Genomic DNA, 20,806 nt, shown 5'->3' with positions numbered 1-20,806 from the left:
GTATAACTCAAAGATAGTATCCCCTCCAATTCTTGACCAACAATTGGATTCACATTTTCGGAAATTTCCTCCCAAGAAGATGGATTCTTATTAACTTCAGACAAGAATCCAGCAACCGGGACAACAGCAAGGGGTAGTCCCCCACAACTTCTTGCATTCTTTTTCCCAACATCCTCCAATTCCAGTGGGCAATTTCTATCCACAAACACATTTAGCTTGAGCAAATCCCAACTTTGAGAATCATTCATGAACCTCATCTCATGAGGAGGACTACTCAAGTCAGGATAAACGGCTACATCTCTTAAAGATGGTAATCGAGAGAGGCGATAAGTAGAAGAAGATTCATGGTGGCTAGAGAGAAGACAAGTGTTTTGTAATTTTCTGTTATGAATTGTTTGATGTAGCACATTCCCTTTTATAGGGATATTACAACTCTTAGAAACTCCCACTAATTTATTGTTTGTCTAGGTAAATACTACCTATTAAATTGCAACAAAACCATACCAATTTGTGGTACGTGGAAGTGGATACTAAGCAGTTTTTCATATCATTTTTTGAAACTCCCCCTCAAGTTGAGCGACCGGTATCTCGATTGTTCTTCAACTTGGAACAAATACTCTCTAAAACTCTTTGCATTTCACTGCCCTTAGTTAGGAATATCAGCCAACTGTTTTTCTGATGGAACAAAACGGGGAACTCTATAATTCCTCCTTCCAGGTTTTCTGTAATGAAGTGGCGGTCGACCCTCGACATGTTTGGTTCTGTCATGTGTACTTGGATTTCTGATAGACTGATTGCTGCTTTAGCTTAGCAGAATAGCCTACTCTTACGGTTTGGGGAAAAAACCGATCTCCGTAGAATCTGCTTAACGCCCACAATAATTCTCCATGAGCCCATTTTAATCCTCGGAACTCTGCTTCAGCACCTTGGATAGGGGCAAACGACTTTTTGCTATTACTTACTCCAAGTGACCAGGTTGCCTCCACTAAATGTGAAGTATCCGGGTTTGAATTTTCTATCGACAGGGATTACTTGGGCCCACTCAGCATTGTATAGCCATCCACTTTTCAAGATCCTTCCCTTATTTTAAGAATATTCAAAAAGTTTGAGTTCCCTTGAGGTACCTCACAATTAGGTATAAGGAGCCTTCCATTGTTTTCTGGGGTTGGTGCATTGAATGACAACCAACTTCTCAACTGCATAAGCAATGTATGTATGGTATGTGAGAGGATTGATAAAAGTAATTTTTTCCAAATTTAGCCTTTGATCTTTCTATCGATATGCAGACTCAGCTCCGTTCAACAAATTTTAAGCCCATGTTTGGCACCATTGTGTGTCGGCCCTGGTTTGCAGTCTAAAAGGCCTGTTTCTGCCAGTAGATTGAGAACATATTTTTCTCTGTCTTAGAAATATTCCATGCCCTGATCTCAAAACTTCTATTCCCAAGAAGTATTTCAGGGGGCCAAGATCTTTCATATCAAACTCTTTGAACAGATTGGTCTTGAGGTTATTGATTTCTTCTGTATCATCTCCTGTGATAATCATATCGTCGACATAGATGATAAGGCAGGTAACCTTATCCCCTCGCCTTTTCGTGAAGAGTGTATGATCAGAAAGGCTCTGTTTGAATCCATGTTTGATCATTGCTTGGCAAAACCTTCCAAACCATATTCTCGGGGATTGTTTCAAACCGTACAAGGTTTTCTTCAGTCTGCACACCTGTCCAGGACCAAACTCGCCATCAAATCCTGGCGGAACTGTCATATAGACTTCCTTGTCCTTTTCCAATTCTCCATGAAGAAAGGCATTAGTCACATCCAACTGATGTAGTGACCAATCCTTGCAAGCTGCAACTGACAACAATGCTCGGATAGTATCAAGCTTGGCAACTGGGGAGAAAGTTTCATCGTAGTCAATCCCATAAACTTGAGTGTATCCTTTAGCCACCAATCGCGCCTTGTATCTCTCGATTGATCCATCTGCACGTCTTTTGATGGTGAAAACCCACCTACATCCGACTGGTTTTTTTCCCTCTGGAAGAGTACACTTTTCCCATGTTCCATTCTTGATCAGAGCATCAACCTCCTTCTTCATGGCTTCCCTCCAATGTTTGTGCTTGACTGCTTCTTGGAAAGACTGGGGAATTTCTTCTTCTTCATATAGGGCTACCTCGAATGCTCGGGCCATTTCAGTGAGGTGTCCTTGAGCGATGTTTGCCACTGAATATCTTGTTTTTCTCCCTTTCCAGTCCGGAGAGTATCTCTTGGGAGGAATTCCCCTTGTACTTCTGTATGGTAGATCATACTGCTTGTTATTGTCGTTTCCACTCCCGGTGTCTCCTTCCCGGCTTATCCTGTCAATGTTAGTGATTTCCAATGGAACTGTGTTGGTTTCAGAATTGTTTACCTCAGGATTTTCAGACGAGGTTGATGGTTGGGTGGTCTCCTCGACTTCCATGAACTGACTAGTGGACTGTGATAGCTCGTTGGTATGACTTTCTTCAACAATTTCTTCTGTGATAGGTTTGGGTCCTTCCCTTGACTCATCTCCCCCTTGGACAGATTTGGGTTGATGGGTGGTTGATTCTGTTGGGATATACAGCCAATTTAGTGGGTCACTATTTCGACTATGTGTTTCATTCTCCCCCTGACCGCTAGGTTGGCTGTAGTAGTATTCGGTTTCCACAAAGTCACAGTTCATAGTTGTGTACATGTGTTTAGTCACAGGGTCATAGCAGCGGTACCCTTTCTGATTAACCCCATATCCAAGGAAAACACATTTAACGGCACAAGGAGAGAATTTGGTACGGTCATGTTTGGGAATGTGGACGAAAACCGTACAACCAAAGACTTTTGGTTCAAGAGTGAGATGGGTTGGTTTTTGTATGACTTCATGGTTGATAAATGTATCGACGGGAGTTTTAAAATTGAGGATACCTGTGGGGAGACGGTTCATAAGATACACCGATGTTGCTATAGCTTCTGGCCAAAAATGTGTGGGTATTTTAGATTCGATGAGGAGAGCTCTGGTGATTTCTAGAATGTACCTATTTTTTCGCTCTGCTACCCCATTTTGTTCAGGCGTATAAGCACAAGAAGTTTGGTGAATGAGGCCTTTTTCAACAAAGAAAGCTTTCATGTTGGCATTTATGTATTCCCCCCCATTGTCAGACCGTAGGACCTGGATATTTTGTTTATACTGAGTTTGGACCATACTGTAAAACTGGGTGAATTTGTCGAAAACCTCAGATTTATGTTTTAAGAAATATACCCAAGTCATACGGGAAAAATCATCAATAAACAGGAGAAAATATCGGAAGCCCTGACCCCCATGGATTGGGGCAGGACCCCACACATCCGAGTGAATTAAGGAAAACGGGGTAGACACACGAGTATTATTAAGCTTAAAAGAGTGACGGTGGCTTTTGGCTAGATGACAAGTTTCACAATCAAGAGAGTGCATGCTAGAAGCAATTTTAGGAAACAACATTTTCATATATCCTATAGAAGGATGTCCTAACCGACGATGTAAAAGCCAAGTCTTCCTTGTAGTTGATCCATGAGTCAGTAATGCCGTACTTTGTTGAGCTATCTCATCCACATAGTACAGTCCACTTCGTTCAGTGCCACGCCCAACTATCGTCCCCGTCTTGGTATCCTGTAATATACAAAAACGAGGTTGCATCAGTAACTTGCAATTTAGCTCCTTTGTCACATGACTGACGGATAAAAGCTTATTTGAGAAAGTTGGAACGAGGAGGCAGTTAGAGAGCCGGAGAGTTGGAGAAATATCAATGGTACCCGCCCCCTCTACTCGAGCTAAATCCCCTCCGGCAGTTTGAACATAGGCTTTGGTAGGCTTAGATATGTGGAGGAAATCTGTTGGATCAAAAGAGATTGTATCGGTAGCACCACAATCAAAAATCCACTGACTATATTTCTTTGCAACAGTGGTGGATGAGGTAAAGGCTAAGGCTTTAAAAGAGTTGTGGCACGGAATAGTAGGCTGAAAAAGAAGATCATTTGTTTTGGTCGGGGTAATTTCGGAATCTGGAAAAGTGTCGGGGTATTTTTGCAATTGTTTAGGAAAATCGGGGTGATTTTGGTGTTTTACTGAAGTTTTGGGGTATTTTCTGGAGATATTGGAAGTTTTGGGGTAGTTTTGGGTAGATTTATGGGAATGGGGTTTAAAATAGGATTTATAAGAGGGTTGGGGGTCGATTTTGAATTTGGAGAACCCTAAATCCCTACAACCCGCCGTCTCCACTCCCTCTCTCGACACTATCGATTTCTCTCTTCCATCTCTATGATTTCCTGGTTCCTTCTCCGATTTGTCTCCAATCGGTGATAAGGTGGGGCCGCCGGTGGTATGGTTACCTTCTGTCCAAGCCCGAGCGACCGCGGCTGACGCCGTTGCTGTTTCTTCGTTATTTCCGTTGCTGTTCGTCGGACGGTTAATCCCCGTCGGTTTCGGCTTGTTGGAGCTGCCCGCTATGTTGACGGCGTTGGTAGCTCGGTCGCCGATTGCTGATGCCGCCGTCGCCCTGCCTCCTCCATTTCGGTTCCGATTCTGTTTCGATTTCTTCATATCCTCCCACCAATCGGGAAATCCATGGAGATGGAAGCATGTTTCGGCGGTATGTTTCTTCCCTCCACAGTGGCTGCATGTTAATTTGTTTTTGTCGACGTTTTGGTGGAATTTGGGCGGCGGTGGTCTGCTCCGGTCGATTGCTGCTAATCCGGCACCGATTCCTGTTTCTTGTGAGTCGCCTGTGGGTTTGAGAACCCGCTCATTGGCTGATTCACGCCTAACCATTGCATATGCGTTTCTTACTGTGGGTACCGGCTCTTTGTTTAAGATCTCCCTCTTTATGGTATCGTATCTGTCGTCTAGGGCCCATAGAAATTGATATAGCCTATGTCTCTGTATGATTTTGTTATATTTCTCTATTGTTGATGGGGTATCCATAGGATTCGGATCCCTTTCATCGATAGAGATCCAGAGGCTTTGAAACTTGTTCCACAGGCATTCGAGACTCATGTTTCCTTGCTTCATGTTGTATGCCTGTCTGTGTAGGTCTGAAACTTGAAATGGATCGGCTCCGCTTGCGTACGTGATAGCCAGACCCTCCCATAGGTCTCGGGCCGTCGCGTATTGTGAAACTTCATTGATGAGACTTGCTTCGACGTTGTTGATAATCCAGTTATAGCAGCAGTAATCTCTCTGTTGCCATTTGGGGTAACTGGGATGATTGGCTGGAGGGGGGTCGGTTACTCCATTTATGTGAGACAACAGACCCTTGCCTCCTATGGCTCGTTCCATCAGGTTTTTCCATAGGGGATAATTATCCCCATTGAGCTTACTTTGGACATGAACCTCTCCCAATGATTCTGGTTGGTTTGAGGGAGGAGGTGGTGGTTTATTGATCTGTTTGAGGAACTCAGCCAATTGGGCAGCAAATTCCCCTGGAAAACTCACCAAAGGTTGGTTGATGTTTGTAGTTTCTGGGTCAGATTCTGACATGGCTATTTTCTGGTTTTTGCAGGTTTTAAAAAAGGCCGGGAAAGGTATATCCGGGACGGTGATGAGAATTTTCTGAGTCCCACACCACTTTAACCTGCTCTGATACCAGCTTAAAGATGGTAATCGAGAGAGGCGATAAGTAGAAGAAGATTCATGGTGGCTAGAGAGAAGACAAGTGTTTTGTAATTTTCTGTTATGAATTGTTTGATGTAGCACATTCCCTTTTATAGGGATATTACAACTCTTAGAAACTCCCACTAATTTATTGTTTGTCTAGGTAAATACTACCTATTAAATGCAACAACAATTACCAATTAGTTGGTACTTGGAATGTGGCTACTAGCCGTTTTGCCTCTTCATTTGACAACATCCGCTAGCCTTGTAGTTAACATGATTCGACTTCCATTGCCATCATCCGGAAATACATTCCTTACATCATCCCAAACCTTTGTGCTCCACACATCATCCATTACCACGAGATACTTCCTACCCTTCAAGTTTTTATACACTTTCTCCGCCAGTATTGAAACATCATCCATCTCTAATCTTGGCATATGTTCTTCCATCAGTTTCATCGAATCTACAAGACTTAAAAGAACTTTCCGTGCATTGTAATCTTGTGATATTGTAAGCCAAACACGAATATGAAAACGATACATGATTAATGGATCTTCATAAACAGTTCTAGCAAGAGTGGTCTTGCCAATGCCACCCATTCCCAATATGGGTATGAGTTTGAGTTTGGAAGAGAGACCACAAAGCCTATCCTTTATTGCCATCACATCATCATCTAAACCAATGGCCACACCATTGGGAGTTGGTGCAATTCTTGATGATGCTGATGGTGAGAGAGAATGAGAGGGGTAAGCAGGTCGCTCGTCCATCACATCTCCAGCAATTAAACAGAATTTTTCCATTACATTTCTGAACTCCTCTTCAAATTTCAATCTTGATATTTTGTCCTCTCCAAAATATGCCTGCCTCCACAGAAATTGTTGGATAAAATCTCCAGTTTCATGAGCAATGTCCCTCAGCTTTGCCTCCCAACGGTTCGCTCTCTCTGGATATTCTTCGAGGAAGGTAAGCAAAGTGATGGCACACTCATTACAAAAAACACTTTCGCAATGAGACTTAAAGAGCCAGAAATCAAACACTTATGAAACTGCGTTGTTTGTAAGAGTATTTCAATGTTGAATTGAAAATTACAAAGCATTTTCAGTAAGCTAATCTAACTCATTATACTCAAATATCAATGTTGGCATGCCCCTGTATAATTAAGTTGCATTTTATTATCATATAGAGAATCGAAAGTAACAATGATTCAAAGTACAACAATTGGTGCCCATGTTATTGAACAGCACAATTTGAAACAATGACGAAATCAGAGAAGGCCAACTTGTTTGCAATTCTCAATAGTGTCAACCAGAGTTTGTTTCAATGGCTTATATTTCCAACCAAGTCCCTGCAGTTTTTCCGAACTCACTAGCGGAACCTCAATGCCTTCTTTAAAGCTGCGAGACGAGATGAGACGAACCATTATGGGACGTACAATGCAATACAGACGTATGATCGTTATGAAAAGATTATTAATTACCTCTTGGGGTAGTTGTAATCGGGATAGATTTCCTTGAGATTCTTAACCAAATCCTCGTTTTTGATCATGTGAGACGTGCATAAGTATCGACCCCGGGCATTAGGTGTCTCGAATGCTAATATCATAGCTTCGGCTACATCACGTACATCTACTATCATATGTAGATAATTATCCATTACCTCGTCCCCTCCTGGGTATGAACATGGTTGAAAAATCAAATTATTTGAAAACCTAACACACACCCACAGATCATGCTTTTGAGTCACCGTCATAAATGTAAATAGAGAACCATTATTAATCACCTTTTAAGAAGTTAAGTAAGATCAAATTGCTAGCATTTGGTGTATGCTGCAGCATAGGGCCAAAGATGATGCCGGGTAACACGGAGACCAAGTCGACCCCGTTTGTCTCTGCATAGTCCCGAGCCTCGGCCTCGGCAGCTACTTTTGAGTAACAATACCAGTTCTACACTCAGATTTGGTCGGTTAAAATAGGAAGAAAAAAAAAACTGCTTAAAACAAAACTCTCACATTAGTCTTCCGGCAGAATTCCTTGTCCGACCAACAAGCCTCATCCAACACCTTACCCTTGGGGGCACTAGGGTTCACCACAACTGCAACATACGACGACACGAGCACCACACGTCGCACCTTTGCTTCCGAGCACGCTTTGAGGACGTTGAGAGTGCCTACCACAGCAGGCTCAACTATATCCACCTATCAATACTCAAATTAAGGTTGTCCTAAGTAAAGAACAAAAAAAATTGAATTCAATATTTCGATTTGATTTGATTATTGAGAGATGAATGAACCTCGGGATTTGCAGCAGTAGTAGTAGCAGGGCTAGCAATATGGAAAACTCCCTCACACCCTCTAACAGCTGCAAGAATGGAATCAAAATCGATCAAGTCCACTTTAAATAGTTTGAGCTTTTCAGCTGCATTCTCAAGCTTCCATAAATGAGCATTTTTCTCGTCCCCTGCATTGTAGTTACATATTAAAACTCGTGTCGTCCATGAGATTACTTTTTGTGGACGAATAGAGTATTTTAAATAATGTAATCACATTCTTATAATAACCATCCCATGCATCATATGTAAATACTTTATCCATCAAAAACAATTCTCATTTTCATTTTGGTCTAAACACCAAAATTAGTAATATCAAAACTCGTGTCGTTCACAAATAATTACTAGTACGTTCTTATAATAACCAATCTTGTGCATCATAAATATATACATAGAGAGAGAGAGTACCGGGATTTCTGACGGTGCCATGAACGGCGTAGCCGCGAGAGAGGAGAAGCTTGATGAGCCACGATGCGATAAAGCCGCCGGCTCCGGTAACACAAACGCTCGTAACATTTTCTGCCATTTCTTTTTCGTGCGAATTAAAGTGTATGATCAGTACTAATTATATAAGAATGATTAGTAATTTAAAAATGATGCACACAGCTCATGCATAATTTTTTATGCCAGCCATCACTGCTCATCCACTAGCTACATCTTGGCATGCCTTGTTTGACTCCATATTCCCGTGCATACAAGGAATTGATTAAGATATTTATCTCCCTTAACCAAAATTAGTTTAATTAGTAGTACTCTCTCTGTCACGTCCCACGTGGAGGGAATATTTAAGTAAATTTTTTTTAGACTTTTCTATTTATATTCTATTTTATCACTCACATCCACAAACTGGAGAGGTATTTATCGTTTTACACAGTTTGTGGGACAAGTTTACTTGCATTGGAATCCATAAATTTTATCATTTTGGTTTGACTTCATGGTTATATTTAATTAGGGGGTTTTGATGTGTAATGCTTATAACATTAGTATTTGAGTTACGACTGATTACTCTTTTCATCCCAAAATAATTGTCACAATTCATTTTTACTACCATAAATGATAAGTATGTCTCACGTTCCACCAACTCATTTCATTCACATTTTATTACTATAAACCAATATAAAAAATGGGTCTCACATTACACTAACTTTTCTAACCAACTTTTGTTTACATTTCTTAAAATCCGTGCCACCACCAAGAGTGGCAATTATTGTTGGACGGAGGGAGTATATTTTTATTTTTCTCAAGCATGAAATACGAAAAAGACAAACATTTAGGCAAAAGAGTTAATGGCAAATTACATTATAAAACATTCACCTGCCTAATTATATATCATAAGATGTCAAGCCAGGTTAAAAACTTTAATACAAAAATAAGAGTTCCTTGTATTCAACCATACATACTGAATCAATCATTGTTAAATTCAATTAATTTACCAAACTAATAATGCAAATCAATTTACAATAACCAAGAGTTGTTAGGCATTTGTGTATAGAATATGAAATGAATCCACATAAAAGTGACTCAGTATATTTCTGGCCAAGCCATCAACCACATAAATAGTCATCTTTTGTTTATCATTTATCCGTGTCTCACTCTTTTATTGATTGTTTTTAATAATATTTAATGTACATCGTAATTAAAATTTATTAGAAAAAAATCGAATTTAAAAAAATTATATATGCGCTAGCTACTATCAACTTCAATAATCAATATATATGAATATTGAAAATGGTACATAGAATATGGTACAAAAAGTTGGAGACTTATCTTTAGGAAATTAATAATTTGGCTATAATTTAGGTTTGATTTAATATTTCAATGGGTTTCAAAAACTTTGGTCGATTTAGTTGAGGCCCATTATTTTACAAATTGTCGTAATGTTATTATATATGACTAGCCACTATTATACATGGAGCACATAAAATTATTAGTAATATTTTTTATCAGAAATAAAATTTAAATATTACTCCATATGTTATTTCCCATATGTATGAGTATTACTAAACCATAATATCCCTAATCTATTTAAGTCAATACATCCATATTTAATTAGGGCTAAATAGAGACAAGATTCTGTGACATTAAATACATGACTACATGAACATATAGTACTCATATTTTTAATACATGACTACATGAACATATATATATATATATATATATATATATATATATATATATATGTGTGTATGTGTGTATAGTTGGGGAGTTCCAAATGGAAAAAAGTACAATTACTAATAAAGAAATCCAAGAGGATGAAGCTTATAAAGATTGAGTGCTCCAACAAGGATGAAGCTCCAAACAATTATGTCAACCAAAATCATAGCGTCATACCTACAATTGGAAGAGATACCATCAGAGATTTACTATTTACTACTATACTTCTTTAGTTTGTTAGATTATTTTCTTATTTTTGTTAAGTATTTTACCATTTTGCAGTACCTTTTTATGACTTAAGCATTTCCTTAAGAAATAACAAACCCTTTATTTTATTTTTGTCTTTTACTTTTCACGCACGTACAATATATATGAAAAACGAAATTAGACAAACTAAACGTAAAATTTGTCGTGATAAAATTTGAAAAAAAAAAAGTATAGTCATCAAAATTTTCAAGTTTATGTCGATATCAGAGTTTGGAGTAAATTGGAGTAATACAAGTCCAATATTAGTCTGGTTGCCACTTGTGTAGGCAATAATCACTTTATAACTTTCTGAGCAATTATTTTTAAAAAATTTATCAAAACTAAAACTACACTCTCTATTAGCGAATATCCTAAAAACCATAGTACTACTTTTTTTTAGCAATTTTTAAAAATAAAATCAAAACTAAATTTAGGGTTAATATAAAATTTTAACAAAAATCCTAAAATTCTAACTTTTTGTAGTACTAACTTTTTTTTATTTTAATCTTAAAATAAATAGAAATAGCGAAATATCAATATATGTCTAAACCTTACAATATGGAGGCTGCAACACTTGATTTTCCCATCACTCTTTATACCAGACACAATTACAAGATTTCTCTTGACTAGATCCTCCAAATACTCCTCTGCCTCCTCTTCTAAGCCTTTACTGCATCGACTTTGATGCTTCAAGAGGCCCTCAGCTAACCATAATCTAATAAGCCTTGAAGCACGAATAATTTCATCTTCAGGAAACACTGCCATAAAAAGAAAACACGGCTTTAAATGATGAGGCAAGTGCGCATAACTCAAAGATAGTATCCCCTCCAACTCTTGACCAACAATTGGATTCACATTTTCAGAAATTTCCTCCCAAGAAGATGGAATCTTATTAACTTCAGACAGGAATCCAGCAACCAAGACAACAGCAAGGGGTAGTCCTCCACAACTTCTCGCAATCTTTTTCCCAACATCTTCCAGTTCAGGTGGGAAATTGCTGTTTGCAAACACCTTTCCCTTAAGCAAATCCCAACTTTGAGAATCATTCAGGAATCTCATCTCATGAGGAGCACTAGCAGGACTAGGATAAACTGCTAGATCCGCTAGCCTTGTTGTTAACATGATTCGACTTCCATTACCATCATTCGGAAATACATTCCTTACATCATCCCAAGCCTTTGTGCTCCACACATCATCCATTACCACGAGATACCTCCTACTCTTCAAGGTTTTATACACTCTCTCTTTCAGAATTGAAACATCATCCATCTCAATTGTAGACATTTGTTCTACTATTAATTTCATCGAATCTACAAGCCCTAACAGAACTTTCCATGCATTGTAATCTTGTGATATTGTAAGCCAAACACGAAAATCAAAATGATACATGATTAATGGATCGTCATAAACTGTTCTAGCCAGAGTGGTCTTACCAATGCCACCCATAAATTCTTCGGTGTCATGAGCAACGTCCCTCAACTTGCCTTCCCAACGGTTGGCCTTCTGTGGATAATCCTCGAGGAAGGTAAGCAAGATGATTGCATACTCGTGGATGGATCTAATTTTTTCCTTTGCAGCGATAGAGAAGTGAGATATGGCATGATTTGTATCAAGAGTTGTAGTTTGAGCAAGAGCGGCATAAGCTGCCATACTCGCTGGGCGAGGGCCGGAGCTTGGTTTGCTCTTTTGTGTTTTTGGTTTAGAGCGAGATAAAGAGAGGGGGGGAGGAAGAGAGTGGTTGTGGATGGCTGAAATGAAGAAAACTTATCGTTGATGAACTAGTGAAAATCACGGGATAGGATCCCCTGCTGTGCTGAAATGCACGGCAGGGGCTGCTGCCTCAAACATCCAATTAAAATAATAATTTATTAATTTAATTAAATTATTTAATTAAATTGATTATTTTATTCCTTTGTGTGAGGCTGCAGCCCCTGCTGTGCTGAATGCACAGCAGGGGATCCTATCCCGAAAATCACCTTCATCTCAAGCAGATGTTGAATACCAATGGTTTAAACAATCATATTGAATTATAAAACCATATACTAGTATTGAAAAGAAGTATTGGAAATCCAAAATCCAGCAAAACACACACACAGAGAGACGTACTCGAACAATCGCAGCTGGACGCAAAATTGATAGGATAGAAAATAAAATAAATAAAGTGTAAAAGTTATTCAAAGATATATAAAAAGTGACTAATTTTGTGATATACTACTATAAGAAAAATAAAACTATTAAGACTTTACACTTGAAGTTGGCATCAAATTTAAAGCAAATCAAACCGATCTAAATATGGCATAATTTCCACCATACCCAACAAAGCCCACCAATGAAATTACTATACAAGGCCCAACCTGAAAACCACATGTGATTTATTAGGGCATTTCCGGAAATTCATCATGAAATAATTGCCCGAACAGAGAAGTCACAACATACGAAAGGAGCAGAAGCGGCCACGTCGCCCTTTGACAGCCTAAAAGCATTAAACCTCGTACCCCTGCCGACAAGTACACCCTGTACACTGATATCTTATCTACTTTTTCCTCACCTTTTTTTTATTATTTCCCCCCCTGATTTTTTCCCAACAAATTGTTTTTATATTGCATACAATACTTAAATCATATGCCCACTTGCAGGATATTTGAATAAAATATTTTGGATGGGACCCACTCTCCTTTCCTAGTTGGGGTTGGGGGATGCTTTGTCACCACATATCATGGTCATATACTTTTGTTGCCAAGACAAGAACATCAGATACTTGCAAGATAACATTAAGTAATGAAGGAAGGCTATGCCTTTTTGGGAGAGTTAATGTCAATCTTCAAGGAATGTGCTGCTTTTTTTATACTCTTGTTCTTGTAGAATAAATCAAAAAAAAAGAAAGAAAAAATGGGGGTTGGGGTGGGGGGATTATTGCCATTTTGGGAAAGATTAATGAAATTTCAAGATTGCGGCCTCCATTTGTGGTGGTTGATTAGCCACCTATTCATAGTATGTCCTTTGTTTGTACAAATATTAAGTAAAACTGGTAAAATAAAAAATGTTTGATCATAGATTGGTGGTAAATATGAATTGCATGTATCAAAGATGTCAGGTTTCAAATTGTATGCTTCTTCCATAAATGTTTTCATATTCTATTTATGTCTACTAAGGATGACTAGTGTTTTACTGCAGAATTAGTTATACAGACTAAATATAAAATACGATTAAAATATTACTATTAATAAAGAATGAGATAAATTTCATTAAAAAGCTAAATTTTATTGACGTCCCAAGATGGAAATTATGAAAAACAATTGTATGATTAAGTTTGATAGTGTTTCCAAATCTAATATCAACACCTTAATGTTACATGTATGAATATGCAGACTCTCATGATAAACTATCATCAATAAGATAATGACTTTAGAATACACTTTGATCAGAATTTTGGCATGCCAATTTAGAAGTCTACATGAAAATCAGTGTAAACTTTCAATTTATTTTGTTTTGTTTTTGGTAGGGATCGCCTCAGAATCCAAGGTGTGTGTCTGAATAGTCCTATATTAGTATACCAAAAAAATCAATACTTTTGATTAAAATTACACATAATTAGCGTAATCAACTAACTCGAATATAAGAACAACATTTGGGTAAAATTTAATATTTTCAGTAAATTAATGACTAGATCATAAATTTGGTAATTATGTATATGGGGTTACAAAAGTATTGTGAGTGGTATGTCCACATTTTCCATATTGAATTGTGCTTGCACCAAAAATATCTATGATAGTTTTTAACGAGGCAATGACATGCTTGTCTAATTTTATTTGCTGCGAAAACAACAAAGGATCAAGATCCTACGAGATATAATGATTTGGCAAAATTAAAGCAAACGAAAATTATACAAGAAAATAATACAGTACAAATTTGACGTCACTGTCCTAAAATCATTTAATAATTGTAGATAATAGAATAGGGACAAAAAAAGAAGGCATTTGTTGAAGAAATCCTCACCGTCCATCAAATCTTCCTCGTTTGGGCCTTGGGGCACGGAATTTCCACGCGCTAAATAGTGCGTGTAAGTGACGGTAGGGTCGAAATGAAAAGGTACCACTAAACCTGCGAAGCGGCCGACCGTACCTTATCCGAAAGTCCGAAACTGCACTTATGGGAACACGTGGCGAATTACTATTAGGGAGAGGTGATTAGGAGAGATTTCATGATTAGTTCATTTAGAGCCTCCAAAATGGAGGATGTCCCGCCGGAAGTTGAATCGGTATGCCGCACATCCGTGCGGGATGTCCGCCATTAGGCGGGGGAGGGGCGGACGCGGACGTCGCGGGGGAGGACGCGGACGTCCGCCATTAGGCGGGGGAGGACGCGGACGCGGACACCGCATATCTGCGGCTTTCCGGGACGTCCGTTGGGACGTCTGTCGTGACGTCCGCCATTGCGGTGCCACGACGGACGTCCCGGCAGATGTCCAAATTTTTTTTTTTTGATGTCCGTCGGGATGTCCTTGAGGATGTCCGCCATTGTGCAGTGAGATGTCCTTATGATGTGGCAGTGCAGTGAGAGGTCCTTATTACGTGACATGAGGTGTTTTTAAGAAGTCCGTCTGGACATCCGCACCATTGCAGATGCTGTTACAATAAAAAACAGATAAATTCAATATATTTAGAGCATCTACAATGGTGCGGACGTCCCAACAGACTTCCCGGCGGACTTCCCAAAAACACCTTCTGCCACGTCATAAGGACCTCCCACTACACTGCCACGTCATAAAGACATCCCACTGTACAATGGCGGACATCCCCAAGGACATCCCGACGGACATCCACAATAATAAAAATTCACAAATTCACAAATATTCAATTTACGAAATTAAAATTTCGACACGAATACGAGGAAAATGCATCGCTTTATTTAAATAGTAAAAAACATACATAATTATTTTTAAAAAAAATACATAGTTAAAAAAAATACAACCCAAAGCTTCAACAAACGCGGCCCCCGTCTCACTCCTCCTCCTCGTCCCCGTGGCCAGTCCCAGCGTCACTCCCGGGCAGGGGTGGCATCAACTTGTATAAGGGGTCAGTCGTTGCATACCACTTTTCCATGGTGTCTAGCAGGCTCTATTGCTGCTACATGCGGGCGAGATGGCTGAGCTCGGGAGTGACCTGGGAAGGAGTTGCCGATTGGACCTCGTGGGACCCACTGGCGCTTCCCCTAGCCATCCGCATCGCGGTCTTTTGCCCAAACGGGCGACGGCGGTGGGAAGATGATTGAGGAGTCGGGAACTCTGCCTCGGCGTCGGGGAGGTCGTAAGAACTGACACTACTGCTGTACTCGCCGGAGGCGTTGATCTTCGTCCACTTCGGCTAGCCAGCTTCAACACCCGCACTAAACTTGGCGGAAGTCTGCACCACAAGATAGACCTCCCAATATTTGAATTCGCCGAACTTCAAAGAACTGTCGGGGAACTGCTGCATGGACAGAACCTTCACATCCTCGGCGGACATGCCGCTGGTTGCTACACTGTTTCCGGCAAATCGGCTGAGATGCCTCCTCAGTTGCTACACTATTTCCGGCATTGTTATCCATCGTGAGGCTTCCCACCTGGCGGTTTGACTGTCGGGGAACTGCTGCATGGACAGAACCTTCACATCCTCAGCGGACATGTCGATGGTTGCTACACTGTTTCCGGCAAATCGGCTGAGATGTCTCCTCAGTTGCTACACTATTTCCGGCATTGTTATCCATCGTGAGGCTTCCCACCTGGCGGTTTGAATTGGAGGTAGCTTTGGCTAATGCGCCACCACATTCTGTCGACATGCTAGTTAGCCTTGATGTAGGGATCCTCGACTACACCGACCCAGGACTTCGCCAGCACGACGCACTCCGGTATGCTCCAGATGGTCCTCTTTCCCTCGTCGGCCTCCTCCTCCTCCCTTGTCCCCCGCACGCGAGGACGAGGTAGTGCCCCTGCCCTTGCCCTTCCCTGTGCCCTTCTTCTTCGACCTCCCTACCGCCGGTAACATCTCAGTGGGAGACTCCCTGACTGGAGATAGCCCAAACTCCTCAAATGAGAAAGTCTCAATGCCAGTGAACTGAGTCTCCAGAGGAGTACCCTGGGGGGAATCGCTAGACAATAAATCCATGTAGGGGCGATAGACATTGTCCCAATGTGATTGGGCCCCCCCCAGCCTGCTACCCCGCGCAGCGGCAGGCATGCCCTGCATCATACCGGGCATCATTCCCCCCATCCCCGCTGCCATTCCAGGCACCATCCCCCCATCATCCCGGGAGCTATGGGCGCCATCCCTCCACTCACCCCGGGCATTTGGGGCATCATCCCACTCATCCCTGCACACCAAGGGGGGTACATATTGTAGTACCCTGGCATCATCGGTGCCATTCCGGGCAACATCCCAGACAGCCCTGCAGTTCTGTCGGCGTTTCCCCCACCTCTAACGGGAAACGTCGGCGTTTGTGACTCGCTCGTGGCGGGAGAATCACTATCGTGCTACATTTATCTTCAAAAGAAATGAAAGTAGAGAGAGAGAAACTCGTTAAAACAAGTGGTGAGAAATGAAATAATGTTCAACGAGCCGTATATATAGAGTTTTTAAAAAAAATCAAAAAATCAGGACGCTCGTCGTGGCACCGCATTGGCGGACGTCCCGGCGGACGTCGCCGGAAAGCTGCGGATCTGCGGTGTCCGCAGCGGACGTCCGCATCCGTCCCGCGCGGACATCCGACACGCCGGTCGGACGTCCGCGGGGAAATTCGTCATTGCAGATGCTCTTAGCCCCTTAAAAATAATACTAAAAATATAAATTTTTGAAATGATACGAATTTTAGTATAAAATTAATAAAATAAGAGAAATTGAAAAATATATTTAAATCATCACCTTAAAATATTTTTATTTACTTAAGAAAAAAGTTATACGGAGTAATTTTTAGGAACGGATAGACTAATTATTTAAATCATCACACTATTGGTTAAATTTTGATCATCTATTATTTGATATAATAAAATATCAAAGCATGAAATTATAATTCTATAATGATTCATGTTATAACGATGTGATATGTTTTATTAAAATAAACAGTTCTTATTTAATTATATAATTTTGTTTCAAATATCACCAAATAATTAGTTATTGTATATAGATGAAACAATTACTGAAAGAATTTTAAAATTCATAATTTAATACCGGAGCAGATTAAATTCCATCAAACTTAAAATTTTTGTATAACAATTTTGTTTGGTTAGAAATTAATCTTAAAACTAACGTTTCAGTGTCATGTTCAATGCTATAAATATTTTCAACTTTTATTAATTTAGTTTATCTAAGCGAGAATCAATTTATGTTATAAAAGCTCAACAAATCAAAATGTACTAAGTATCTCGATATATAGAAAATATTTTAAATATAATCCATTAGGTTTATAATGTTCTCTAGAATAATCAAAGTCAAAGTAAACAATATAAAACTACCCTATATATCGATAACCAAATAAATTATTCCATTAGTTTTATAATGTTTATAGAATAATCAAGTCAACTTAAAGAACAACAAACTAAGGTTTATATATTGATTAATTCTACAACCTATTAATCTTATAGTTGATCAAATTAAGTCAAAGCCGCATCTATTTGCGGTAAGAGGCTAATATTTATTGATGAATAAATATGGAGTACTGTTTGCGGGAATAAAAAGTCCGAAGTAAATTAAAACAACCCAATTAAAAGGACCACTTTCTTAATACAATAGATGTATTTAATTCAAATTAACTCTAAAGTATACCAAACAAATAAGGAAATTGAAATTAGAATAGTAACTTCATCATTTAAAAGCTGTGGGGTTAGTGTGGTGGGCACCAATTACCACTACCCTGTATATTATTTTATAGTACTACTATTATAGTTAGATTTAGGGTTTGAAAGATTACCCACTTAATTATAAGCATTAATAATATATAGGGGTAGGGGTTAGGACAAGCAAAAAAAATCAAGGGTTAGGTTAGGTAACTTATTTTTCGCATAGGCTAAAGCTAAATATGCATTTCTTCCTATAAATAAACACTCATTTTTTTGTCTATAAAAGGGTTAATTATAAAATATTAGCACAACTAAAAGTAGAAAAATATAGTTTTTTAAGCTAGATGATCAATATCAAAACGAGGGATTATTACATACACCTCACATATTTATTTAAGAAGAAAATTAGAAAGCTACAAAGTTCTAATTCTAGGATAGCTACTAGTCTTGCAAAATTTCTTCCTCTTCATTAATTTAAACATTACTTAGACATTAGCCATTAGCCATTAGCTATTAATAGTAAGTAGTAGTTATATATGATAAAATGACCCCAATCTCATATCCAAAATCTCTAGAAGACAAAAAAAATAAATGAAAATGAAAAACGAGTCAACCCACACGTTGTAAAAAAACAACTTGATTGTCGATAATATATTCGTAATTAATAAATAATGATTCATAGTAGTTATAATTTTTCAAATACTACTAAATTTTACACAACAAAAATATTCGCAAATAAACAAGAAATCCGTTTCCACTCATTATGGAATTTGATACACAATACAAAGACGAAGGTACAATTGTACTTGGTCTTTTGGATCAATCATGTACGAACGAAAAAAATAAGAGCTCATTATTTATTAAATTGTGAAAAGAAAGTAAGTACTTATATTGAATTGCCCATGCTAAGGTAGAGTGTGGTCACCCTTCAATTATATTTCAGCCTCTTTTGCTTTAGTTTATGACAAAATGGAGAAGAGTCTTTGTAAGTTAAGTTAGTTTTTTTTTTCAAGTGATGGCGCTGGCAATATTGAAAGAGGACGCTTTTGAGGTGGTGGCGTCATAACAAGGAAGACGAGACGACGTTTGGAAATCTCTCTATTGCATCATAAAGGCGATTCCGACGCCTTGACGGCCCCCACACTACGGCCCGACATCATGTGAGGGGGTTCAATCAGGGTACGTAGTAGCCCGTTAGGGGAGACCTTAACCTACTGACTGTCAGAAGCCCATCTCCCAAGTCCTCACACTTGTGTATGAGAGATGGAAGCAACTACACATCAGTAGGAAAATTAATAAATTGAGCCATTATTTTTTGAATTAGGATGAAAAAATCTATTACTTTTATTAGAGTCATCAAATCTATTTATGATGGTTTTCTTTTATAGCTAGAAAAATTGTGCATTTGTGGTTACCTAGCTAGCTTTGTTCTTATCCAAATCCAATTGAAAATGCACCAAAATAGTGATGAAAAATAAATGAGTTTTGTAAATACTTCTGTGATTAATAGTTTTATATTTTACTTTTTATCGTTAATAAAAATTAGCCATTTTTTTTTAAAAAAAATTCTCTGATGAAATAAGTGCATTCATTACTTACAATATTTTAATAATTTTATTATATCTCTATTAACTTAGTCATTTTAATCTCTTCATGTCATTTATTGCTGAAAAACTATATAGTGTGGGTGATAGGAGCAATATTTTTTACTATCAATGTGTGAGCATCCGCATCGCTGTCTCGATGCGGGCTCGGTCTCGTCTCGGCGAGATGAGACCGCATCGAGACAGCGATGCGGGTGCTCCGTCTCGTCCCGTGTCCCTCCGCCGAGAGGAGATTGGCGAGCCAGCTCGCCACGTGGCGAGATCCCGTGCGTCCGTGACGCCCACTCGCCTGCCCGCGAGTGAGCGTCGTTTATATCCGTTGAAAAATAATTTTTTTTTTTAAATCTGGGAAAAATCAAAAAAATATCACCCAAAAGTACTAGCCGTTTATAGCCGTTTTTTCCAATATTTTAATTTTTCCCTATTTTTTTAAGTCCCCAATCACTTCTATAAATATCAAATCATTTCCTCAAATTATCCACCATAAAAAACTCTTTATTCTCACTGAAACACTCTACATTCTTCATCTCAAAACATTTCGGATGTTGTAATTTTCGTGGTTTCAATTATGTATTTTTCGTATTTTCGGATTTTGTAATTTTCGTGGTTTTTAATGATTTTATGAATTATTAGTACTCCCCAAAGTGGTATATGAATCTAATATCTTGGGACGAAGGAAGTATTAATTTAATATTTCAATGAAATATTAATTGATTTTGTTAGAAATAAAAATATAAAATGAAATTGAATGAATAGTTAAGGGATGGGATGAAGGGTTGCATGTGTTATCTCTTAGTTAAGAGATGTGGTAAAAAGTGCATTGAGACCCATAAATAATTAAGGGATGAGACGGCATTGAGACATGGATGTGAATGACCTAATCATTCTTCCAAGAATCCAAAACACAAGTGAAAGTGGTTTTCAAAATCTTTTGTAAAAATTCCTACGATAAAAAAAGTTTTGTAATTAAAAGAAAAAATAAAAGGGAATGAGTGAGTGGTTTTTTTTTTACCCAAAAAGAATGT

At 38.7% G+C, this 20,806-nt stretch overlaps 3 protein-coding genes across 3 annotated transcripts; all 3 read right to left on the bottom strand.

Moving 5' to 3' along the window:
- Window positions 1–5,879: 5,879 nt before the first annotated feature.
- On the bottom strand, window positions 5,880–6,440 carry LOC121784452 (disease resistance protein RPP13-like). Its single transcript, XM_042182587.1, has one exon. It carries the CDS (start codon window positions 6,438–6,440, stop codon window positions 5,880–5,882), a length of 561 nt encoding a protein of 186 aa, XP_042038521.1.
- Window positions 6,441–6,801: 361 nt separating this feature from the next.
- Window positions 6,802–8,491, bottom strand: LOC121784527 (cinnamoyl-CoA reductase 1-like). Its single transcript, XM_042182681.1, has 6 exons — window positions 8,373–8,491; window positions 7,929–8,095; window positions 7,648–7,833; window positions 7,420–7,582; window positions 7,118–7,307; window positions 6,802–7,034 (listed from the first exon to the last, which is right to left on the bottom strand). The coding sequence occupies exons 1-6, from the start codon at window positions 8,488–8,490 to the stop codon at window positions 6,905–6,907; spliced, it is 954 nt and encodes a 317-aa protein (XP_042038615.1). The 5' UTR covers window position 8,491; the 3' UTR covers window positions 6,802–6,904.
- Window positions 8,492–10,168: 1,677 nt separating this feature from the next.
- LOC121783789 (putative late blight resistance protein homolog R1A-10) lies at window positions 10,169–12,176 on the bottom strand. Its single transcript, XM_042181969.1, has 2 exons — window positions 10,923–12,176; window positions 10,169–10,298 (listed from the first exon to the last, which is right to left on the bottom strand). Exons 1-2 carry the CDS (start codon window positions 12,015–12,017, stop codon window positions 10,293–10,295), a joined length of 1,101 nt encoding a protein of 366 aa, XP_042037903.1. The 5' UTR covers window positions 12,018–12,176; the 3' UTR covers window positions 10,169–10,292.
- Window positions 12,177–20,806: the final 8,630 nt, after the last annotated feature.

This window comes from Salvia splendens, chromosome 21 (assembly GCF_004379255.2).
Source record: "Salvia splendens isolate huo1 chromosome 21, SspV2, whole genome shotgun sequence".
Classification (NCBI taxonomy): domain Eukaryota; kingdom Viridiplantae; phylum Streptophyta; class Magnoliopsida; order Lamiales; family Lamiaceae; genus Salvia; species Salvia splendens.
Note: the sequence above shows the minus strand (reverse complement) of the source record. Positions and strands in the feature narration are given on the sequence as shown.